Here is a 26,377-nt window from a genome sequence, read left to right as displayed (position 1 = left end):
GAGAGGCTCACCTGCCTGCTCCCCGAGAGGGGCCTCATCCCCTGACTTTCATTCACCTAACGATGACCTCTGTCTCCACTAAATTAGGAGTCACCGGGAGTAGAACTAGTAGAGCAATAGAAGAAAGTGTGCTTATAAGCCTGATATAGTAAAATAGTGGGTAGCAGCACCCAGCAATGAGACATGAAGGAAGTGTAGTGTTGGGTTTAGTTTTAAATAAACAGATAATATCTGTCATTATAGTAATGATTTAGTATTTTGCTTTGTATATTTTACCACTATTAATATTTTTCTTATTTTATAACATGGGCATCTAAAGTGGGCTGCATTTACCATCACTCTGAAAAATAAAAAAACTTAAAATTCAGTTATATATTGGGAGGCCAAGGTGGGCAGATCACAAGGTCAGGAGATCGAGACCATCCTGGCTAACACAGTGAAACCCCGACTCTACTCAAAATACAAAAAATTAGCCGGGTGTGGTGGCACTCGCCTGTAGTCCCAGCTACTCAGGAGGCTGAGGCGGGAGAATCACTTGAAGTCAGGAGGCGGAAGTTGCAGTGAGCCGAAATCACACCACTGCACTCCAGCCTGGGCAACAGAGCAAGACTCTGTCTCAAAAAAAAAAAAAAAATAGTTATATAGCCATTCACTCTTTTTCAAAAGAATATATTGGAACATTCATGACTTAGGCATTCATTTAGAATTTCAAATACCCAGAAGTGAATGACAGGCAAGAATCCCCATTCCTTTAATTAGTCAGGAAAAAATCGTTCAGAGAGATGAGCCTCTAAATTTATTGAACAAGGAAACAGGACAGAGGTAAAACTCCTCTTTAATCTTTAAAATATTCTAATGATCATTATATTTAGATAATATATATTTTTACAAAAATTATATAAGAAATAAAAGTGTATTCATAGATCTTAACTTTACGAGATGGGATTATTTTTAAAAATTAACCTCTAGGGTTCAAATTCCTATGACTTAAGGTTGAACATTTTTGGAAAGTTTGATAAAATTCCATTTGGCCACGTCAAATTTTTCCAGGTGTTTGGGGGAAGTGTATAAAATGAGGCATAAAAAGGAAGAAGTATGAAACAAGTAGAAAAAGTAGTAGAAAAAAGTATGTCATCAGTTAAGAGATTTCATCAGTTAAGAGAATCTCAGGTGCCCACAGATAACTCAGTAGCTTTCATTTTAAACATCTGACTAGCTGTAGATATTAATACATTCTTAAATTCATGTGCTGTTTTTATGACAGAAGCACTCATAATTCTATACTGAGTATGTACACAAGTTTATTTCCTACAACCTCTGATTAGTTTTCTTAATGTTTTCATTTTTCAAAGGCCGAATAAGGTACATAGTAAGAGCACGTGCTTATAGGTTAAAAAGACCTGGATTTGATATATATCTCTGACAGCACCCGTGTAACCCTTGACAACTTAATGTACTCTCTGAACCTGTTTCCCCATTTGTAAAATGAAGGTACTAGAGGCACCGAATTCCTGGAGTAAATTAAAGGAGACACAGAGTATAAAACATTTAGCACACGCTTTCACGTATAGAAACTTCTCAGTTAATGTCAGTTGCTGCCATGATCATTAATATATTAACGTTGTTTGAAAAGCAATAAACTTAGCATGAGAAAGATTTAGCACTAAATAAATTCATAGAAGCCAAACCCCACATAATTCTATTCTACCAACCACCCTTCCTTAGGTTTGTATTCCCAAACATGATTCAAAGCACTACCAATGATAAGCCCTTTGACGTTGGGCAGTTATTTAATCTTAGTCAACTTCAGTTTTCTAATTTAAACCATTGAGATATCAATCACTAAAGTACATGGTATTGAGGCTGTTAATTATATTAAGTATAGTAGTCCCAACACAGTGAATAGTTCCTCACAGATGCTGACTATGAAAATTAGCACCAAAGGTGTTTTAGAAATTACTACTATTATTACAAATGAGCCCAGTGTTTTTCTCACCATGAGTAAAACAGTGAGGAAGAACTGGACAGAACGAGGAAGAGCTTGGAAAAGGAGGAGAATGAGAGTGGGTATATTAATGAAGCATAGAGATGAGGAAGAACAATGGTGCTTAAAAATGGAAGGCATGGAACACATAGAAGGTAAAAGTCACCGGAAATAACTTCTCTATGAGGGAGTTTATATCTTTTTGTATTAGCAGCATGATCCGCCACTTAGTATCTTAAGATATCATTACCATGGAACCCTGTGCTTTCTTCATTGTAGATCCACAGCAATCACGGCATTTTCTCTTTTTTTTTTTTTTTTTTTTTTGGCCTCCACCAAATCAACTTACTCTTGCTGAGCATCATTCTTCATTAAGATATGGCTTTGGGGCCAGGAATGGTGGCTCATGCCTGTAATCCCAGCACTTAGGGAGGTGGCGGCAGGTGGATCACTTGAGATCAGGAGTTCAAGACCAGCCTGGCCAACATGGCAAAACCTTGTATCTACTAAAAATACAAAAATTAGCCGGACATGATGGTACCCACCTGTAATCCCAGCTACTCAGGAGGCTGAGGCATGAGGCTCACTTGAACCCAGGAGGCAGAGGTTGCAATGAGCTGAGATCACACCACTGCACTCCTGCCTCGGTGATGAAGTGAGACTCTCACTCTAAAGAAAAAAATAAATATATATGGCTTCCAATCCTTTAGATTATAGATCTCCTATTTACAGTAGTGTTGTGTTGAGGTCTTTTAAAGGACGAGGATCGTGCCTCTTTTGCCCTCTTTACACATCTTGTTCTTGTTAGTTAAGCGTTAAGCAAAGTTGTCAACATAGCATAGAAACACAGAGGTTGGAGTTAGGAATAGAGAAGGAGCTGGGAGCATTTAAAATAGAAAGCCAGACCCAAGTAGCAGCACCAGAGCACAGGGTATGGGGCCTGAACTTGAGACTACATAATATTTATGGCAAATTCGAGATAAAGGTGGGAAAGCTATTGTTTTTTAATGTCATGGGCCAACAAATGAATGGACAGATAGTTAGATGAGGAGTTACTGGAAATGACACAACCATTCGGGAAAGAATACAAACCCAAGTTAGCAAAGTGATGTTATTAAGAGGAAAGCTTGGCTCCTGTGTTTAAAAGCTCTCTACTTTATTTATTATTAGTTAAAAAAAAAAGTCAAATCACTCCCGACACACTTTACCACTGATTACAATCCACTCGTGTGTCCCAGGCCTTCAAATGAGAACCAAGGACTCTGCACAATCTCTTAGCTTAAGAGAGGCGAGAACATGACCACTGGAAAGCTTGTGAATGACAGTAAAGAGGAAATGTGTTGATTTCCATATAAGATGTACTTTACTGTTCATTAATAATTATTAAAAGCAAGTTTCAGCCAGGTGTGGTGGCTCACCGGGGCAGGAGGGTTACTTCAGGCCAGAAGTTCTAGACCAGCTGGACAACATCACAAGATCCCCATCTCTACAAAAAATAAAAAGTTAGCTGGGTGTGGTGGCATATGCCTGTAGTGTGCCACCAGGAGGCACACTACAATTGAGATAACAATTGCTGAAGATGGTATTGAGGCTGCTAATGATATTAAGTGCAAAAGTCCCAACACAGTGAATAGCTTATCAAAGGTGCTATTAAAATTAGTACCATTGGTGCTTTAGAAATTACTGCTATTACGACCAGCTACTCAGGAGGCTGAGGTGGGAGGATCACTTGAGCCTAGGAGTTTGAGGTTATAGTGAGCTATGATCATGCTACTGTACTCCAGCCTAGGCAACAGAGCAAGACTCTGTCTCTAAAAAAATATATAATAATAGGCTGAGCATGGTGGCTCGTGCCTGTAATCCCAGCACTTTGGGAGGCTGAGGAGGGTGGAGCACCTGAGGTCAGGAATTCGAGACCAGCCTGACCAATAAAATGAAACCCCATCTCTATAAAAATACAAAAATCAGCCGGGCGTGCTGACAGCCACCTGTAGTCCCACCTACTCAGGAGGCTGAGACAGGAGAATTGCTTGAACCCGGGAGGCGGAGGCTGCAGTGAGCCAAGATCACGCCACTGCACTCCAGCCTGGGTGACAGAGCAAGACTCTGTCTCAAAAATAATAATAAGTTGCATAATGATCTCAGAAAAGCTAAGAGTGACATATCCAAATTCTTAATCACTAGTAACCATTTGTCATTTTCTCCCTGATTGTGACCTCTCTAACAGGAATAATGGAGTCTACAAACTTTGGGGATAATTATTATAATAGATACAGTTTCAATCCTAATTTTATAGTCCAGACCCATAATCTCTTATCTACAATTTTGAGACCCAAAAACCTCAGAAACCAAAAGCTTATTCATATTTTTGTGGCAAATTTATCTGTCAGCGAAACTCAACTTTCATGGGGCTATGTATAGTCTTTACTCATTCTATAGTGTGAATGTTCATATACTTACAGAAATGTCAATGTGTTTGATTTTTCCATGCTATGTCACACTCTTTTGATAGTGTTATGCTCCATATTCCTGTCTGATATTGGAAATGTTCTGAATTCTTTTTTTTTTTTTTTTTTTTTTTTTAATTTGAGACGGAGTTTCACTCTTGTTGCCCAAGCTGGAGCGCAATGGCACAACCTTGGCTCACCACAACCTCTGCCTCCCGGGTTCAAGCGATTCTCCTGCCTCAGCATCCTCAGTAGCTGGGATTACAGGCATGCGCCACCACGCCCGGCTAATTTTGTATTTTTAGTAGAGACGGGGTTTCTCCATGTTGGGTCAGACTGGTCACGAACTCCCGACCTCAGGTGACTCGCCCGCCTCAGCCTCCCAAAGTGCTGGAATCACAGGCGTGAGCCACCTGCCCGGCGGAAGAATTCTGAATGCCAGAATCCATCTAAGCCCTAAGAATTCGGGGTAAAGGATGATAGAATGAATGGCTGGCCGACTGAACCATTTATTCACTAGCCCTCGTTCTGCTCTGTCTAGAACCACACAGATAAATCCAATCGTTTGTTCATGTAATAAATCTGATATTTAAGGTTAACTAGGAAGATTCTACCAGGTTTTCTGTTGCCCTGACATAAATCCTTAGTCCTGTTCATTGTTTTGGAGTCTCTTGGACTTTTCTGATTCATTTAGCTTCCCGCTCACCCTGGGCTTCATCATCTGATAGTTCAGCTGTACCAGCACTGGTACTATGATTTATGCAACAGATTCCACCTCTCACTTCTCACCACTTCCCAGGGTCGTCAGGCCAGACTCTTCACACCTCCTGCTCTGGGAAAAGTTCTCGAAGCTGGACTACTTCAAAATCAATGTTCCCCAACCTCAGGTAGATTCTCTAAGGAATGGATATCCTGAGACAAATCTAGGAAGCATTAGGGGAATGGGAAATCAAAAGCATTTTCATTCCAATTTCCGTTTTCCTCTCTAATCGTTCCCCATACTGCCACCTTCCGCATTCTTCAAACTGTAAGCACCACTTCCGCGTGCTTCACTACGAATGTATGACTTGTCCGCATACTTCCCTGGGGTCCTTCAGTATGTACTTACTAAGTGTCTGTTCTATACCAGACAGTGGAGCTGTGAATACAACCAAATTCCTGCCCTGGTGGAGCTTACGTTATAGAAGGGAGGTCCAGACCATCGATAAGTATAGAGTGAAGCTCCAAGGAAAAACAGAGCAGGGCAAAGAGAAGACAGCTAGGGGAGGTGGTTTATTGTATTTCAGTTACCCAGACAGTGCCTCTGAGTTGATGTCTAAGCAGAGACTCGGAGGTGAGGGAATAAGCTAGTGGATATCTGAAGAAAGAACCTTCCAGACAGATCGAGCATCGCATGCAAAGCTCAAGGAAGGAGCATGTTTAGTCAAGTGTCCAAAGTGACTGGAACAGGAGTGAGAGTTGAGAGGTAAGAGAAGAATTCCGAGAGGGAGCACTGGGGCCAGACTATGTAGCCTCGTGGGCCAAGTGAGGTCAGGCCTTTAATAAGGAGGGCATCGAGGAAGAACCGTGCACACTACTGCTAGTGCTAGAGTAAGAGAGATGAGGACTGAGAACTGACCTCTGGATTCGGGATCGTGGGTGAATGAGTGATATCCACAAGAGCAGTCTCTGTTGAGTGGTTAGGGACAGATTTCTGATTAACTGGGAGCCCAGGAAGCTGGCGCAGTGACTCTAGGTAACGCTCTTGAGGCGTTTGTATATGTAAAGGGTCACGATGGAAAGGAAGGCTGGCAGGAGGGCAAAGGGATTAGGGTTTTGTTTTTGTGTTTATTTTTGGTGGTGGGATAAACAGCATATCTGTCACTGGATAGAAATGATCCAGTAAAGGAAAAATTGTGACCTTTGTTCTCTCTTAATATGTGTGTTTCCTTGATTCATTCCTGACTTGTATCTCCCCACATCTTATTCCTTAATTAAGCCATTCTTCCTCTTGCATAATACCAAATTATTATGATACAAATAGCTTTGTTGTACTCTTTTATGAGTTTTACAGGGAGGAAATTGCATAAACTCTCTATAAACTAATTTCTATGTTTAATAGCCCTTAAGTTCTCTCACCCCATAGCCTGACCAAAAAAGTCTTACTAAAAAAAAATAGGATACAAATGATCCATATACATCATCCTGGCTAGAGAAGTGTCATAAACTCCGGTGTTGTTAGAACCAATAGAGCTTAACTTTATATCTCACTGGCTGTAATACAAAACTTTTCTGAGCTATTTGAAAAAAGAAATCACTAAGATTAAGAAAATATCTTAACACAGGTGGAAATAGTAAAAGGATGTTTGCATGAAAAATGTCAAATGTAATAAACAGCACTATTCTCCAATAATAAAAGATGAATTTGGCTGTCAGATACAATTTTATAATAGCTTTGGCCATCATGTACGGCAGGAGTATTTTTTTTAAATTTACTATCATTAGATTTGCGGAACCAGTGATTGTTGTTTTACTATTTTGTTAAGGAAACCTAAAACATCCTCAGAATATACAGAAAGAATATGCATTCTTATAGGACTGAAGGGCATATCAAGTGAGCTGCTTTGGTAAATACCATGAAAATCCAAGTCTGACATGGAATTATAATCATCTCTACTACAAGATGCAGAAGAAAACCAAACACTTTTTTTTTCTAAATCCGATATTTAAAAATATTAATGATGACCAATATGATTAGAAGCTTTAAAATCCTAACATGTATATGAACAAAAATATTCCTATTTTCAGAGACTTAAACATATCATCTGAGCATTGAAAAAAGCTCTTAATAGTACCTTTCAGATTTCTCATCTGTTTTCAGATCCTGTATTACATTCCTTGAGAAAGATACTCTAAATTTTACAGAATAGAATTCAGGCTCTTTATTTACAAAATGGAGTGTGAACCTTGCTGGTTACTCATCTATCCTCCTCAAGCAATTGTATTTTCCTTCTTTATCAACACAGACTATCACAGTTCTAGGATTTGTCTGAGATGCTAGCCACCTCTGACAGCTTGCTATTCACTGGAGACTCCTGTGATTGTGATTTAAGATTGTAGGCCAGGCGCGGTGGCTCACACCTGTAATCCCAACACTTTGGGAGGCTGAGGTGGGCGGATCATGAGGTCAGGAGTTCGAGACCAGCCTGGCCGATATGACGAAACCCGTCTCTGCTAAAAATACAAATAGTAGCTGGGTGTGGTGGCACGTGCCTGTAGTTCCAGCTACTCGGGAGGCTGAGGCAGAAGAATCTCTTGAACCCAGGAGACGGAAGTTGCAGTAAGCTGGTATCATGCCACTGCACTCCAGCCTGGGTGACAGAGTGAGACTCCATCTCCAAAAAAAAAAAAAAAAAGATTGTAAAGGAAGTATGCTAACTGTCCTTTCTTCTAGATTCTTCATTTTTAGCCTCGTATGAGATTAGATCACCAAAAAACTACATTGGCATACTTGAAGTGTTTGCAAGCATTACTCTCCTCAGAAATGCTTTCACCAAGTTAAAATTTCGTCTCAGTTTTTATTGAGGATTTGTGTAGGGGGAAAGAATTGGCTATTGAAAAATGTCTGTGTCTTCTACATTTCAGATTTGTACTGACTACAATTCACATCCTTTATTTAGACAATCGTGTCAAAAATTCCTCCTAGAAATTAGAATCAGGAGAATGTGGTGGTTTTTTTGTCTTCTCCAGATGAATCTTACATGCTTTTCTTTTTCAAAGATGAACGCTATAGCCCACTGTGTTTCCATGACTACTTTTGCTTGAAAAGAGTTCAAAATTTGTCCAACTATTCAATAGAACTTCTCCTCCATATTTGCTAAAAGGCATGCATCCACTTTTCTAGTTTCTCTTTTAAAGTAGTATCTTCAGTGTTGTAAAAGATTTAGTCTTTCAGAATCAAATGATTGTAGGCCCAGCATGGTGGCTCACGCCTGTGATACCAGCACTTTGAGAGGCCAAGGCGGGCATATCACCTGAGGTCAGGAGTTGGAGACCAGCCTGGGAAACATGGTGAAACGGCATCTCTACTGAAAATACAAAACTTAGCCGGGCGTGGTGGCAGGTGCCTGTAATCCCAGCTCCTTGGGAGGCTAAGGTACAAGAATCCCTTAAACCCCAGTGAGCCAAGATCATGCCACTGCACTCCTGCCTGGGTGACAGAGCAAAATTCTTCTCAAAAAAAAAAGAAAAGAATCAAATGATTGTAAGTAAATAGAAACATAAATAAATAAAATACATGTAAGTGAATATAATTAACATAAATATATAATGTATATAATATGTATTAAATATAAATGCATATATTGATATAAGCAAGAAAGTAAATAAAATACTTAAAAGATACTGATGATTACATATTTATTAAACAATATAAATACGGTTTTTGTTTGCTTAATTTTCCCAAACTTTTTGCTATGTTATGCTGCCTCCAAACAGAGGTTCTCAAAATGTTCTCCTGGGCAAGCATTGTCACCATCACCTGGGGACTTGTTAGAACTATACATTCTTGAACTCCCACTCTGGGCCTATCAATTATGGGTGTAGAAACCAGCAATCTGTGTTTTTTTTTTTTTTTTTTTTTTTTTTTTTTTTTGAGACAGTCTCGCTCTTTCACCCAGGCTGGAGTGCGGTGGCCCCATCTCGGCTCACTGCAAGCTCCGCCTCCCAGGTTCAGGCCATTCTCCTGCCTCAGCCTCCCAAGTAGCTGGGACTACAGGTGCCCGCCACCACGCCTGGCTAATGTTTTGTATTTTTAGTAGAGATGGGGTTTCACCATGTTAGCCAGAATGGTCTCAATCTCCTGACCTCGTGATCCACCCGCCTCAGCCTCCCAAAGTGCTGGGATTACAGGTGTGAGCCATCACGCCCGGCCGCAGTCTGTGTTTTAACAAGTCTTTCAGGTGATTCCTACACACAGTGAAGTTTTAGAGCCACTGTTCTGGGTCTCAGGTAATAAAAAGGTGCATACAGTTCAAACCGCAAGCTCTCCACTTACCGGCATTCCTGCCTTGCTGTTTGCCTGCCTTCCTTCTTGCATCCTGTATTCCCGCTTTTTAACCTTCCTATGTATGTGCGTTGTGAGAGAAAATAGTGCAATGATGAAAGCGAAAGCTCTGGAAGTACATGACGCCTGTCTGGACTTGAACTACTATAAGTCGGCCACAAATTAGTGTGTGATCCTGAACAGGTAATTTGGCCATTTTAAGTGTCAGTTGCATCATCTGTAAAAGTTGGATAACAACAATATCTACCTTAGGGGATTATTGCAAAATTAAAGGAGATAGTATCTGTAAGCTCTCTTGGTTCCGCATTTGACCCATTATAAGGTCTTAGTGTTAGCTGCTAATGTGATGAGCCAGCTGCTGTGCTGGGCGTGGAATGGAGGGAGAAAGGGCACTCTTTGCCTTAAGGATGCTTACATTACAGTGTCTTTTAAGATGCTTATTCTGTGGGTGTTCTCTAAAGGGAAATGGATATTGAATTTGGGAAATAAATTGCAAGTCATCTATTCAAATCTACTTTCCACTGTAGGAATATCATTTTCATAGTAATAATGGCTAGACATGTAAGCCCATGATTTTGTCCCCTTTTTAGTCCTAGTGTGATGTGGAGAGTGCAGACTCTGGAGTTAACCACATCTGGATTCTCTTTTTCATTCTTCTATTGAGTGACCTCAAGAGCCTCTCCGCGCCCCAGGCTGCTCATCTCTAAAACAGGATGGTGGCATCACTCATGTTTGGTCACAAGGTGGTCAAATGAGATGGTGCGCATGATGTGCCCGCTGTCTCTGGCACACTACCGCCCCACTGTAAATAGTCACTGTCTTCAAATAAAAAAGCAACCCAGGCCTTTTTCTGGGTATCTATGAATGCTAGGACAGCTTTCCCTGTTCTCAGATGAAAACAATATCTATATAAATGTTACCAGTTGATTGTGCTTCAACCCTCCTCAATGAGACACTCTTTAAAAAAAGGAACGTAACTGTATATAAAGTCAATCTGTTATCTTCTTTGAGCATGTTTGTTCATTGTAGACTCATCTAAGTACCCTCTCGTGTAGCCATCATTTCTCTATCTGGTCCACAGACATCCCGTGAGAGATTCTTTAAATGATTTTTTGGAATAAAAATATATTACGTGTATGTCTCCTAACCTAGGAGTTAGTGAGGCTAGGTTGACATGATTTCTTGTTGAATCCTTACAGTCTCCTAATGGTCATATATTGAAGACATTAGTTCTTCTGTAAGATGGAAGAAAACATAATGCCCTAAATATTTTGTAACTTTAAATTTTATGTACATTCATTCAAACTAAATTGTTATGTATAGATGAAATTATAGCAGCAAATCAGTAAACTCAAAGGTCAAGTCCATTAAAATCCTTAGTAGTTTACTCAAAATGTGAATTGGGCATGCAGACACATCACTGAAGAGTTCACCAGAAGAAGGAGGCAAAAAACAAGAGATTTCCATCTAAGCCTAGCTGTTTACCAGAATTTATCTCTGTGATTTTTTACTGTGCATCATCATCCATTCATTTAGTCAGCTATTTTTTAAACATCTAGTGAATACTTGCCTGTGTGAGCTTTAATGTAATGCCCTGGAAATATAAAGATGACTATACGTGACTCCTGAACTCAAGGATCTTACTATTTAGCACAGCAAAGAGACAGATAAATAGTCAGAAGTCATCTTGAAATTGAAAATCTGGGGGGAAAAAAGTATGTGAGAGCTTAGAGGATTACGTAAATAAGCTTGCCTGGAGGGTCAGATATGTTTCCTATAGGAAGCTAATTTTGAGCTTAACCCGAAAGGCCTCATGGGAGAGCACAGGAAAAGGAAAAATGAACAGGCAGTCCCAGGGGAACAGATTAGCAAAGATGTCCCTTAGGAGTTGGGGGTGCTTCTGTATTGCTGGAGCCCAGGGAACATTGCAGAGAATAAGGGGAGATTAGGTGAGTTGGAGCCAGACTGCAAATGGCCTCGCAGACCTCACTAAGGAACTTAAACAATTTTTGCTTGGCAAATGAATAAGTGGCTCAGATGATTCCCGTGTTTGTAAAGGATGGATTAGATTTCAGAGTTGGAGGCCAGTCTGCAGGCACTGGTTCAGGGGACATGAGAAGCTAGAAAAACAGGGACAGTGGAATTAGAAAGGTTGAGACAGATTTTAATGTCATTACTGAAAAATAATTAACAGAACTTGTTAACTATTTGCATATGCATAGAAGGGGTGGGGAAGAGGGAGAGAAAAGATTCAGAGGTTTATCAAGGAACTGGATGGATGGCTTTGACTGGTTATGCTCTTAACCAAGGCCCAGGCACGTGAGAGGGAGGAGAATGTCCTCTAGAACCTGGAGCTCAGGAGAAAGGTCAAGGCTAGAGGATTGGAGCTCAAAGTCTTCACCGCAGAAGTGGTAGTTAGAATTACAAAGTGGAAAATTCCTGCAGATACTATGGAGTCCAGATTAGAGTCCTGGAGGGAAAGGATAATATTTGAAAGGAAGCTTAATAAATGAGCAACAGAAGCAATTAAGGAAACATGTCCAGAAAGATCGCTGGAAAACTCCGAAGTTCTCTGAAAACTGAAGGATAAGCGAGTTGTCAAGATTTGGGGACCAGTGGCCAGGCCTAGTGGCTCACGCCTATAATCCCAGGATTTTGGGAGGCTGAGGTGGGCGGCTCACCTGAGGCCAGGAGTTTGAGACCAGCCTGATGAACATGGTGAAACCCCGTCTCTACTTAAAACACAAAAATTAACTGGGCATGGTGGGGTGCACCTGTAATCCCAGCTACTTAGGAGGCTGAGGCACGAGAATCACTTGAAACCCGGGAGGCAGAGGTTGTAGTAAGCTGAGATCATGCCACTGTACTCCAGCCCGGGTGACAGAGGGATACTCCATTGAAAAATAAAAATTAAAAATTAGGGATTAGGGACTAGTAAACCATTTCAGAGTCATGAGCATGGTGGAGAGTAAAGACTAGAAAGCAACAAGTAGATTTGCCACTTAAAGGAGGACTGGTGGCTTTTTGTGACTAGACATAGAAAGAGGCAGATGTGTGTGATGATTTGTATGTGTGTACAATTTATTTGTTTTGTTGGTTTTAAAATGAGTGCACAGCAGCGTTCATCCACACCCATCATTACTAATCTATAGCCGTTCTAAAATTATGGGGGAAGGTTCTTCCTTTCTGAGGGAGCTCACCCACGTGTCACAATGTTCTGCATCTTATAGAATCTTAGACAGTCATCAAAGAGATTCAGCCCACAGGGAATTAATGTGATTGGTCGAATGTGTTTTCTTATGAGTAAATGATCCTATCAGCTCTTTTCACCCACATATACCCCACAAAAAAAAATGGTTTCGGGAAATACAGATACACAGAATATCTGTGCATTAATTTTATGTTCATGGGAGGAATACATCTGTGGTTTTTGGAACATAAGTATAGATACTTATCTAGCTGTCAAGGAGTCCTAGATTTTGGACTATGAATATTCTGTAAAATTCAGCTCCTATTGTTGACAAAAGTGGCAGGCTTGCTGCATGTGTTACTGTGAAGGGAGGGGCGTACGATGTCTGCAAGGCATCCATGCTGGCCCCGGACCCCCAGGGAGCTGGGGCAGACCCCTCTGGACCCCACAGCACGATGTCTTACTTCTGCACTCTCCATTACTGAGCCACTTAGTCCCTCCAGGGCTGACACTTGCATGAAGCAGCTCAAAGATGGTTTTTTGTTTTGTTTTTTTTGTTTTTTGTTTTTTTTGAGACAGAGTCTCGCTCTGTCACTCAGGGTGGAGTACAGTGGCATGATCTTGGCTCACTGCAGACTCCGCCTCCCAGGTTCAAGCGATTCTCCTGCCTCAGCCTCCAGAGTAGCTGGGATGACAGGCGCCCACCACTGCGCCGACATTTCTCTCCTAATAAAGATGTATTTTTCTCTGCACTCTCCCTACCTAACCCCAGACCCATTTACAAAAAATTAGCCAGGCACGGTGGCAGGCACCTGTAGTCCCAGCTACTCGGGAGGCTGAGGCAGGAGAATGGCATGAACCCCGGCTAATTCTTTGTATTTTTAGTAGAGATGGGGTTTCACCGTGTTTGCCAGGATGGTCTCGAACTCCTGACCTCATGATCCACCTGCCTCGGCCACCCAAAGTGCTGGGATTACAGGCGTGAGCCACCGTGCCCAGCCCAAAGATGTTTTTAAAGCTTGATTTGCTTTGTGTTAGGAACTACTTTATGCTCATTTGAGTTGTGATTCCTAATCATTTGGGGTGCAAACGCAGTGTTTTCTCTGAGAAAGTCAGAGATTCTCAGTGATGAAATTTATAAATAGGTGCCTGAGGAAGCCTTGTAAGTTTTTTTTCTTTGAGATAATAAGTGACTTGGGGTTGATTTTGTTTCCAGTATATCTCAGGGGTTTTGTAGTTCTGTACGAGGGTATTTTAAGTCATGAGGTTATAAAAGAGAGAACAGAGAGCTAGGAATAAACTTCCCCAAATCACCTTTAATTACAAAAGACATCAAATAAACTTTCCCAGATCACCTTAATTCCACAAGACATCTAAGAGTTTTGTCTTTACCTGGAGAGAAAGACCCACAGCTCCTAAGTGGACTCTTCTAACCAGCTTTTGTCTGGAATCTTCACCACCTCTGTCTCTCCTCCCCACACACTCCCCACCTTATGTCCCCCGCCGTGTGTGTGTGTGTGTGTGTGTTTGTGTGTGTGTATGTGTGTGTCTTTCTCTTTTTTCTCTCCTTCTACTTTTGGGTAAAAAAGCTTTAAACTTGTTAGCAGACCCGATGGTGTTGTTTTAGTAAAGAACATTGTGAACTGGTAGTAATGATCATTATATCTGCTTTTAGTGTACTGTTAGCAGATCCATCTCTGCTCTATCAGGCCCTCAGACCTGTGACATCCCAGCTCCACGTTGCACTTAACCTCTCCTAGGCTGGGAGATTCCGTTGGCAAACAGGGCTACTTCCAGCAAGCCTAACTGCAGCCAGCAGGAAATGAAACCGTCTGCCACAGACACTTATTTAGACCAAGTGATGAACGTTCAGTGGCAGAAAAGTGGCTTCCTTTCTCATTCGATTGAATGATGAAAGCATGTCTGTTTCCTTGATAAGGCTGTGGCCAGTTTGGCGTTCGGTCTGAAAGGTGGATGAAGATATTCTGCCTGCAGAGCGGGCTGCGGGGATGTCGGCTTTCTTTTCTCTGTATCTGTGCCAGAGTGTATCTCCCTTCTTCATCTCACAAACTGTTTTTAAACTTAATCACACTGAACTTTTTGTATATGTTTGCCTGACAATAAATGGGTCTGGGGTTAGGTAGGGAGAATGTAGAGAAAAATACATCTTTATTAGGAGAGAAATGAGAAGCCACTGTCGTTTAAAATAACCCTTAGTGTAAATGAGCCCAGTTATAGTGAGGCCAAAATGGGAGAAACTTTTCATTGGTTTTGAAAAATACCACAATAAAAATAATAGGAATTTAAAACGAGTTTTAACAAATTCTGTGACAAAAAGTATTTTTTATTCTCTCACATATTCCCCTCTGATTTTATAAACTTTAAAAATATTCTAATTTTCCTAGACTCAAGTTTTTCTTTGCTTAAGAACTTACTTTTATGCTTAATGCCCTAACCAAGTGAACCTGTTACCACTTAGAATGTTTACTTGTAAGGAATAAAAATTCGTATAGATGTTTCGAAATTTATTTAGCTTCTCTTTCAGTTACATTTACAACTTTATTTTTGGAAAATAAATTTAGTGTAAAGATGTTTTTATGTTTTATTTTCATATGGTCCTTTTTGCCCAAGACCTAGAAAACAGTTTCAACTGAGAAATAACCTTATAGTCATATTCCTCACCAAATGCTTCACACCTCCCAGAGGTAGTTCTCTGTAGCATCACAAACTCTGTCATTACCAATTAACAATATCACACTTTTTTACCTTGATAAGCTTGAATTTCAGGTTTTATATTCATTCCAGCATTACTCTATCTTTATGGGAACCTGCTGAATAAGCTGATTGGATGATACAATATCTTAGAATCATATATTCTTTGAAATATGGAGCCGTGATTCGCTGCCTGTCTATAAGTCAGACTTTGGGGCTTCCCTAACCTTCTAGATGCTACTGCGAACAATGAAGTATGTGGGAGCTGGGGGCTGGGGAGAAGCCTGTGACCACTAAAATTACTGCCTGCAAGTCCAGGAACTCCATTCGTTTTGTTAGAAACAAACTGGGAGTCTTACTGCTCTAATTTGAGGCGCCATTTAATTTAGTTATCTGGCTTTCTCTAGAGAAGACAGAGATTGTGAAAAGGAGATAGAGTTTCTGCTTAAGGTAGGCATGCTGGCTCTATCAAGAAGTGATCACAGCCTATCATCTTAAGAAGAAACAGAAGACATAAAAAGTACAAACAAAGCCAGCAAAGTACAGTGTTGGATTAGGGCCTGGGCAGGCTGCCTTATATATCTCAGGAGGTCTTAGTCCTTAGCAGGGTGGCCCTGTATTACAGCACATTACAACAGTGCCGTGTCCAATGATGAACATGGGCCCTCAACTAAAAGTTAAATCGTTCCATTTCTTTGTTTGTTTGTTTGTTTTTGTTTTTGAGACAGAGTCTCATTCTGTTGCCCAGGCTGGAGTGTAGTGGTGCGATCTGGGCTCACTGCAAGCTCTGCCTCCCGAATTCAAGCAATTCTCCTGCCTCAGCCTCCCGAGTAGCTGGGATTACAGGCACCCACCACCACGCCCAGCTAATTTTTGTATTTTTAGTAGAGACAGGGTTTCATCATGTTGGCCAGGCTGGTCTCAAACTCCTGACCTCATGATCCACCCTCCTTGGACTCCCAAAGTGCTGGGATTACAGGCATGAGCCACCACACCAGGCCTTCCATTTCTTTAAGAGAGAGAAAAATTGAATTTGTTTCAAGAAAGAGTATTCAAAGTTGGTTCTACAAAGATAGGTCCGTAAAGGGGCAAGTTTCCATTATTTGGGAATTACACATTCATTGAATAATCTCACTGTTTCTGAGCATTGCTACAAGGAAAGTTTGCTTCGAGATGAAATTTACTTTACTCATGTTGGTCACCTACTCTGTTTGCCAAACCTGATTCCCTCTGCTCTTTGGTTATTTCCCATAATTAAATTCTCCCTTAAAAGATACAGAATGCCTCATATTATTTCATGACTCTTGGTCCTCCATGTAAGGAATGAGGACTGGCCTTTGAAATTTATTCCGCATGGTTTTGTTTCTGAAGTTTCATAGACAATAAAAGATATAGTAAAATATTAAAATAAACATCAAGTTTTATAGACATTATCTACCATTTAGTATCCATCGCTTCCATCTAAAAGATAATGCTACATTTCCTGTTTTCTAGTCTCTGCTTTCTGTATTGTTGTTTGATTTTTTCCCCAAAGTCACTAAAAATGATGAATGAGGTTTCTTTTCATTATCATTTTGCTCATGTTTTCCTTCTGTTATCTGGGTTGCTAATTAGAAGTTGCAACTGTTCAAACAAGCCTATCACAGATGTCATCTTAAAATTTTTACTTCCCTTTTTAGTTCTCTTATAGGGTGAAATCTTAATTCACAAATGCTCTGTCAGTCCCCCTTTGTGTGAATGCATCGACTAAAATATATATATACACACACACGTATATACACACACACACACACACACATATATATATACACCTTCATGAATCATGCACAGGAGCTGTGTCTCTGGACAGCATCCATAGACCCCCACCAGGATTAGAAGTTAAACTCAAGTGCGGACACAGTTTGGAAGCCTTTTGACCATCTTCTTCAGCCCTGCTCTTGTTTCCTCTCTCAGTATACACTTCCCTCTTCAAGGTGATTGCTTTCTCATTCTACAAATGAGGTATTGTCCCTCTTTTTACTTTCTCCTCCTTCCCACACAGGACATATTGGTCATTTTAAGTTATTGTTTGAAATGTTATCTCCACCATGCCTTTTCACTTAAAGCCTTTCAGGTCTAGTTGTGACACGAACTTCTTTTTTCTAGTTAGTTTAGGAAATGTTGGGCATCACTGAATGAGGAGTGAAGCAGGAGAGAAAGAGGAGGGACCACGTACAAACAGTTACTCAACAGACTCAGAATGGCAGCTGATGAAATCTGCCGCTGTAAACCAAATGGAGAGCCCAAGTAGGAAGATGCGAATGTTGGCAGCTGGCTCAGGCTGTCTTTGACTTCTCCCTCATTATTTTTCTTATTTCTGCCAACTCTGGCAACACATTCGACCTCGAGGGATGCATTCTTTTTTCCTGCCGAAAGTGTGGAAAAATGTCTTGTTGTCAGGGCTTTGTTGAAATAAAATTGGCTTTTGAAAGCAGCAGCATTTGCTAGGAAGCTTAGGAGGAGTGAGACTTGGGAGCAAGTTGATGTGGTTTGGGTTTGCGATCCGGTACAACAGCGGGGACTGAGGAGGTGTCGTTGTTCTGGGGGTCTGTCTGGCAGCACCGCTGGGGCTTCAGGGAGTGTGAATGCCTCAGTTCCAGGGCACCGTTTCTCAGGGTGGTCCTTACAGGCCAGCTACACCGGGTTCTGCTGGGTGCCGCTTCTAAAAGCATCCCAGAGTGACTAAATCAGAATAGCTAAGAATTGGCCTAGAGAGCTGCATTTTAACAAATTCTCCATGCATCTCCTGCTCCGAAATTAGAAGAGGAACTATATTCAAGGTTCTGGGACTCAGTTTTCCAGCTGCCCAGGTCATTTATGTGTGCATAGCCAGAGGCGCTTAGGGTGAGGTGACTGACTCATCCTAATCACACACATGAGAAACCGAGGCATATACCTGAAAACCAATCGGAACTTTTGCCTGCATACAGGAATCCTATGGCAGCAGAAGGGAGAACTGTTCGTAGTTCTTGAAGCTCAGTTTCGTGTTTCTTGACTCTTTTTTTTTTTTTTTTTTTTTTTTTTTTTGAGACGGAGTCTTGCTCTGTCACCCAGGCTGGAGTGCAGTGGCCGGATCTCAGCTCACTGCAGCCTCCGCCTCCCGGGTTCACGCCATTCTCCTGCCTCAGCCTCCCGAGTAGCTGGGACTACAGGCGCCCGCCACCTCGCCCGGCTAGTTTTTTGTATTTTTTAGTAGAGACGGGGTTTCACCGTGTTAGCCAGGATGGTCTCGATCTCCTGACCTTGTGATCCGCCCGCCTCGGCCTCCCAAAGTGCTGGGATTACAGGCTTGAGCCACCGCGCCCGGCCTCTTGACTCTTACTCAACCTTTATATGTTATTCTTTCGTGTTCAATCCATTTTCCTTTTCCAAGAGAAGTATAAACGATTAAGATGTGTCTGTTAAACAAGGCTCGGCAGTCAGCTTGCTCCAGAAAGATCTCTGTAACCCCTGCCTACCCACCCAGGATCCTCCTCCAGGACACACTTGTACCTTATAGGAACCTAGGTGGTTGCTCTTAATCAACATTGCCATTTACTTGCTCATGAGTGTCTTCCTCCTAGTAGACATTGATATAGTAGACATCTCCTACTAGATCATTGTGCCTGTTATATTGAGCTGTGCCTAGTGCTGGACCTGGAGTTAATGCTTCAGAAATGACTGAAAAATGAATGGATGAGCTGAAAGATCTCGTGAGGCCTCTGATGTACATTCTCCTCAATTTTTGTGGTCTCTGCCATAAGGAATGACGGAATGTTTTTGTGTAAAATTAAAAATGTTTGTATTAGGCTCAGCTTCTTGTGATCCTTACAAAAATGTGTTTTGAGAACAAAATAAACAGGATTGGGAGAAAATTAAGATGCTTTGAGGATCTAAATACTTGTAAAGTACATTTTATTTGAAAGCCACGAAATGCTTTAAAAAGCTCCAAGTAAATGTAAGAGGAGATCCACTGGATTTTGGCTAAGTACTGAAAAAAAAAAAAAAAAAAACAGTTTCCTTAATTCTCTATCCAAATACTTCAACTTAAATTTACTGGTAGCTGTTTCAGAGGAAGATGAGGACACTGCAGTCCTTAGTTTGTTATAAAGAAAATGTTTTTATCTTCAAATGTTTAGAGGAAGGATTAAAGACAATTTATGACTTGGGTGAAAAGTAATAAAAGTGGTAACCATGAAGTATCTTCTAAGTTGTCATCGTTTTCTGGAATTACTAACAATATCAACCAGGCAGGCATTTCATATCTGAAAGGAATTACTTTCATTTGTCATGCTTTAATATAAACTATAGCATCAATCTTATAGCTGCAATACTGAGTTGTTTGTTTCATTCTATTGTTTGAAAAGAGGAATTGATTTAGTTGTAAAGGAGATGAATTCTGTCATTAGATCTTTTGCCACAGGGATCAAGAAATATATTTATAATTCACTTCTTTCAGGAAATGAGGCTGTAATGTCTATATGAAATGCATTTTATTAAGATCAAGGCATAGCCTTTTTGGTTTCTCCAGAAATAATTCATTTTTAATTCCCAAGGAAAAATCACAGTAATAAAAAATAAGTTTTACCTGATAGATTATCTTCCTTGTCATAGCTCTCCTTTTTATTAAAAAAAAAAACCCAGTTTATAGATTTCTTACTATTTGTTTAATTAAAACAATAATAAATTGTATAGCCTTTTACAGTGCATAGAGAACTTTTTAAATAAAATTTTACTCAGTCCTTGCAACTCTGTGCAGTGATAATGAAGATAATATATAATGAAGCCTTTTCACTCTTTGAGGGAATGGTGAGGTTCAGGGGTATAAGAACACTACCGGTGTCAAAGAGCAGAGCCAGAAATTCACACAGGACTTTGCTCCAAATAGCATCTTCTTTTAACTGTACCTCTGGTGAGTTCAGTGTTGTTTTCCTTGTCATATATGCTTAAGGAGAAATATTATTAACATTAAAATGTTATTACTGCTCACTCTCTTGTCATCCATTAAATGATTGGTTCCCATGCTAGGTGACGCTCAGTTTTTAGAGACGGCTCAAGTATTTATTGCAAGGGATTTTTATGCTTGAGTGTGTGTGGTATAGGAAGTTAATCTGAGAAAATTTTAAGTAGGCATGGCATGTACTTTTTTTTTTTTTGAGACGGAGTCTCGCTCTGTGGCCCAGGCTGGAGTGCAGTGGCCGGATCTCAGCTCACTGCAAGCTCCGCCTCCCGGGTTCCCGCCATTCTCCTGCCTCAGCCTCCCGAGTAGCTGGGACGACAGGCGCCCGCCACCATGCCCAGCTAATTTTTTTGTATTTTTTTTTAGTAGAAACGGGGTTTCACCCTGTTAGCCAGGATGGTCTTGATCTCCTGACCTCGTGATCTGCCCTCCTCAGCCTCCCAAAGTGCTGGGATTACAGGCATGAGCCACTGTGCCCGGCCGTCATGTAAATTTTTATGTGACACTATTTTTTTTGGCGTGGGGAGGCAGGGGAGAGAGTCTCACTGTTGCCCAGGCTAGAGTGCAGAGGTGCTGATCACAGCTCACTGCAGGGCATGCCCGGCTAAGTTTTTATATTTTTGGTGGAGTCAGGGACTCACTCTGTTGCCCATGCTGGTCTCGAACTCCTGGGCTCAAGCAATTCACCCGCCTTGGCATCCCAAAGTGCTGGGATTACAGGCATGAGCCACTGCGCCCTGGCTGTGATACTCTTTAATTATTCTAATGCTTCTAACTTATATCATGGTGCCAATCCTATTTATGTAACAGAATCAATCTCGTACTCTCAGCTGACAATGAGGGGTATTTCATTATTTACTTGTGTATAAGATTCCTTTTATATAGGATGAAATGCATACACACTCTGCATAGAAATTCTGATGTGTTTGTGTATTACTCCATTCAATCATACTATGATTCCAAGTTAAGAACTCCTAGATAAATGAGCCTCTGTAGTTGTAACAGTTTAGGCTTTCAATTCAAATGTCAGATAACATTCTTCTGTGTATTATATTATTTTCTGCAATAATTCAAATCTTTATTGAGTTGAGGTTTGCTCGCTTACTATAAGGTAGAATGAGGTGATCTAAGTAGGTTTTGCTTAAATACATGTGTCTTCTTCCCATCAGAGTAAAAGAAGCCGAGGAGGTGTGTAGACAGAAGAAGGGAAAATCACTTTATAAAATAAAACCAAGACATGATTCTGGAATTGTAAGTATTTCACTTTACTGATTTTTAACTTGTTATTTTCTTTGGCTTTTAAATCCTATTTTCGTAATATATACAAACTCATAATATTTTAATTATTTTTCTACTAAGTGTGCATAAATAAGGAGCTTCTGACTTCAAGAATCTCCTCTTTCTTATGCCTTTAATCAGGCCCAGAAGGCTGGGAGGCTTGATATTCATTATTCAAAACTTAAGAATTAGGCTGCGGGTTGTGGCTCATGCCTGTAATTCCAGCACTTTGGGAGGCCGAGGTGGGCGGGTCATGAGGTCAGGAGATCAAGGCCATCCTGCCCAACATGATGAAACCCTGTCTCTACCAAAATACAAAAAAATAGCCGGGCATGGTGGTGTGTGCCTGTAGTCCCAGCTACTCGGGAAACTGAGGCAGAGGAATCGCTTGAACCTGGGAGGTAGAGGTTGCAGTGAGCTGAGATTGTGTCACTGCACTCCAGCCTGGCGACAGAGTGAGACTTTGTCTCAAAAAAAAAAAAAAAAAAAGTTAAGATAAATCTACTGAATCTACTGAGGGTGTGCATTTATGTGGATATGTGCATGTTGGCAGGGGCAGGGTGGGGAGACCATCTTTCACTTTCTTTATTACACACAGATCGCGGCACAGGCTGTATTTGAGCCATGAGTGATCATTATAGTTGGATTAGCTCCACTGGGATCTGAAACTTGCTGGGAAATGCCAAGAGCAGTGTGACGCTTTGCACAGGGTGCCCAGGGTGCCCAGACCCCGTTTATATCCACAGATGGCTCGGCAGGGTTGGCTGCCGGACAGTGGTCAGTCCAGAGACGGAGTTTAACAAGCTCATTTAAGTTTCATGCTGGCCCATTCCCCGCTTTAAAACAAAATGCCAGCTTGTCCACCCTGGGAGGGAAGGGCTTGGGTGAAATGACAAGGCTTTTCCGTGTGATACTGAGGTTGTTTTGTTGACTGCTTTGAGGGATTATCACTTGGTACCACAGTGTAGGTAAATGATGCTGTTTTAAATGAAAAGTTGAGTTAGGCCTTAAGGTAGGACCATTCTAAATTGAATTAGTCTAATGTAGTCTAAAGGGAAAAGACATTAAAATCATATCCCAAGTTGGGATATGATTAAATAGCCCTATTTTTTTAAGTTAGGAATTGTATCTTCATTTAGAAGCAATGATCCCTTCAGTTTCTCTGTATCAAAATGATCTTATCTAATGTTAACTACTACATGATAGCTCAGCTTCTTTTCTGCTCCTGTCTGATGCCTCAATCTTATAATTGCATTGAATGAGGAGGAATGGTTACTTATTAGTTAACCTCAGTCCTGCTATTGTAAGTACAGAAGATGATTAGAGTACGTTTACCATGAAGTGAAGCAGCTACTTCAGTTTTCACATTTATGTATTTGCATGTAGGACTGAGGATGAGAATGGTGAGTTTGACACTCTTTCGTATTGGTTAGAAGTTAAATTTTTAAAACTTTTCTTTTCTCAAAAGTATTTGGCGATTTGTCTTGAAAAAAGTGGTCAAAGATAACACAGAACCCACTTACATTTTTTTCCTTTATGGATTGGTAGACCTTTAACCTTGTCCCACAGAATTTGATCCAAATAAAAAGGTCCTTTTTAGGCTACTCTAAACTTCTCCCATTTTTAAAAGTTCTTTCTAACTATAACTTTTATCTGGTGTATTTGTTTTCAGAAAGCAAAGATAAGCATGAAAACTTGAACAATGAAAAGCAGAATGAAAATGAGTCATTGCAACGACTTTCACAAAATTCAGCTGACCTGAGGGTGGGAAGGAAACTACCGTCATTCTGCTCATGTTTCTTCTTGACCTCTTGCATAATCTTTTTGTTTTCTAGACAGTTCACTAATTGTTGAATTTTACTGTATATTCATATAAAAATACAAAAGTACTAGACCAGTGGAGAATTTGACGCCTTTTCTTTTTGTAAAAGTTTATGGTATTATACCGATAGACCAAAACAGCATGTATGAGAGGCAGTATCTGCACTAATTCTGAACATGCTAAACATTAACTAAAATTCCCTGTTGTGAGAATATTCCTCATCACAGCAAAAACACTTTCCTTTCTACTGACAACCAGTCCACGTCACAGCATTTAGACATATGGGTAAAATCTTATTTCTAGTGAATTGTTTGTATCAGTTTCATGTCTACGTGTAAATTTTCTATTTTAAAATTTGAGTACCATTTATAATCAGTGCTTTCCAAACTCTTGGGTTGCTCTCCATAGCTATATATTTGTGAAAGAAGATGGTCATTTTTTTACTGAAGTCATACAATGACTTGAGTCAGCTCATAATGCAAAACGTGATGGTTTTGTATGAGCTGGGTTTTTGGGTTTTTTTTTTTTTTCATTACTTTTAATGATCTTCGTTGCAAGTTATAGTTGTGGATAAAGGGGAAAATTTATTGCTCTTGCAAATCAATTATGGAAAGCAACTTAAGAAAAACAATGTTCTAAACCATAATTGTTTGTATTTATGTAAAGTATGGTCTCTTACTTTTTAGTTTGTAGTTTAAGTGCAAAGGAACAGTAGTGGTTATTTTCCTGTTGTTTTGTAGTCTTCCTGTCCCCTTCAGTCCCTCCAGTGTGTATATTACCATTCTCCAATGAAATAATAGGGCATTTAACAAAGATCGCTATGTGCAATACTGTATTTAGTGTTTCTATTTCAATTTTTCTAGGATGTTAATTTATATGAAAATAAAATGAATAATAAAAGAATAAAGATACTTGCAAAATACAGCTGTCATATTTAACATGGGGCGGGGAATAAGAGAAGGAGGGAAAGTAAGTTAGGCATGCTGCATATTCACCTGCACAAAAAGAAAAAACAAATGTGCCTACAGTTTCAGGGACTTAAGAACTTAAAGCCCATCAATGACACCTAAGTAAGAAATTCTGATAAAATATTTATTCCTTTGTGGCTTGAACTAGGATCTCTTCCCTGATCTCCCAAAGACCTTCTGGTCATTTTCAATCGGATGCCTCACCATGCCTTAAAATTCATCATGTGTGAATTGAAACTCAGCTTGTCATCTTCTCCCTCCATACCTGCTCGTTCTTGTGTATTATCTCTCTCAGTGAACAAAGCCACCGCTATTCATTCAGAAACCCAAGTTCATCTTTTGACATGTTACTTATCACAAATGCATACATTTGTCTCTGTCTTTTCTATTAAAGTCCTAGTTCAGAACCCTCATTAATTCATTGCTCTCATCTTCCAAGATTTGCCCTGCAACATATTTTTAAAATTTGAATCTACCTTTTTCTAAAATACAAATCTGCTCATCTGAATTTCCTACTTGAAGCATTTTGTGGCCACATACACTAAGACATGTGGCCTCAAAATATTATCTAAGTCTTTAATGTGGCTGACGGAGTCCTAAGCGGTGCCTACTTACCTTTTGAGTTTAGTGTCTTGACTTAAGCTATCTTGAATTCCAGCCTCCAGCCAAACTAAAATACCTCTAGACTAATTTCCTTTCCGCATGTTTTCCCTCAGCTTGAAACATTCTCAACATCTCATGGGTTCACTAATGATTGTATCTGAGTTTAGAAAGCGTTTGTTCCAGGACATCTCTTGACACTGGTCTCCCTGCCTCCTAGTGTGTGACAGACTCACTACATATTTACTCATGAAGGCACAATAGCAGTGTTAACTATGCCAGATGCTTCAGGGTACAAGCAGGTTGAAAATGGAATGAAGTCCCTTGTTTGCTGAAAAAGGGTAGTGGTAAACACTAAGGGTAGTGTTAAGGAAGTAGAAAAGGGAGGTTCAGTGCAGATTAATTATAATGAAGACATTTCAGTAGCTCCACGCTCGGAAGACTTTTCTGTCGTTCAAGAAACACTGTGCTGTGAGTTAAGAGTTTGGATTTTTCCTGTTTCCAAGTAGAAAAATAAGATGAAATATATTTTCAAAAGTATAGATGGAGGGTCGGAGGTGGGGGTTGCAAGAGAGTGCATGAACAAGAGGAATCTCTACGGAGTAAAGACAAGTGATCATGCCCCGTTTGTAGAGGGAAACCAAGCCAGCATCACTACCAGAGATGTGGGGCTTACCTACCAGTGAGAATCCACTGAAAACAGCTGCAGAGGAGGCCACAGGATACGGCAAACACTAGCCAGCCAGACACATTGTAGCAGGAGAAAGCAGACTGCACTGGGCCAGCTAACTTCTGAGTCATGTCTGTATCTGCAGTGTCTCTAATGTCACTGACACACAGCTCAGTGCCACCAAGAAAGCCAGGTTCTGGACTAGGAATGGGTGGATGCAATGGAAGATGACCAGACATAGAGAGAGAGAAGAGGAAAAAGAATGGGAGCACTCTCTCAAGACGCCTCTGCAAAACACACATCCAAAGCACAAGAGGAAAATTCTCAAGGAGAAAGAATAAAACAACTCAATAAAGAGCAAAATGAATTCACCTTTAAAATGCAAACAACAGGGCAAAACTTAAATAATAATTATATTTGGAATCTGTAGGCCAGGCGCGGTGGCTCACGCCTATAATCCCAGCACTTTGGGAAGGTGAGGCAGGTGGATTATGAGGTCACGAGTTCAAGACCAGCCCAGCCAAGATGGTGAAACCCCATCTCTACTAAACAAAAATACAAAAATTAGCCAGGCCTGGTGGCAGGCACCTGTAATCCCAGCTACTCGGGAGGCTGAGGCAGGAGAATTGCTTGAACCCAGGAGGCGGAGCTTGCAGTGAGCCGAGATCGCGCCACTGCACTCCA

General features: G+C 40.6%; 1 protein-coding gene across 2 annotated transcripts in view; it reads left to right on the top strand.

The window, feature by feature from the left end:
- LOC105474638 (formin 2) overlaps positions 1–24,386 on the top strand; it is a 399,919-nt gene extending 375,533 nt beyond the window's left edge. Inside the window, exons 17-18 of one of the 2 annotated variants that reach the window (XM_011729456.2) lie at positions 21,525–21,606; positions 23,306–24,386. In XM_011729456.2, the coding sequence (XP_011727758.2) occupies positions 21,525–21,606; positions 23,306–23,332 (109 nt within the window). In that variant the 3' untranslated portion in view covers positions 23,333–24,386. The remainder of the gene's footprint in view (positions 1–21,524; positions 21,607–23,305) is intronic. The other variant, XM_011729455.2, reaches the window with a different exon arrangement.
- Positions 24,387–26,377: the final 1,991 nt, after the last annotated feature.

The sequence above is a fragment of the Macaca nemestrina genome, chromosome 1, assembly GCF_043159975.1.
Source record: "Macaca nemestrina isolate mMacNem1 chromosome 1, mMacNem.hap1, whole genome shotgun sequence".
In the NCBI taxonomy this organism is placed as follows: Eukaryota; Metazoa; Chordata; class Mammalia; order Primates; family Cercopithecidae; genus Macaca; species Macaca nemestrina.
Note: the sequence above shows the minus strand (reverse complement) of the source record. Positions and strands in the feature narration are given on the sequence as shown.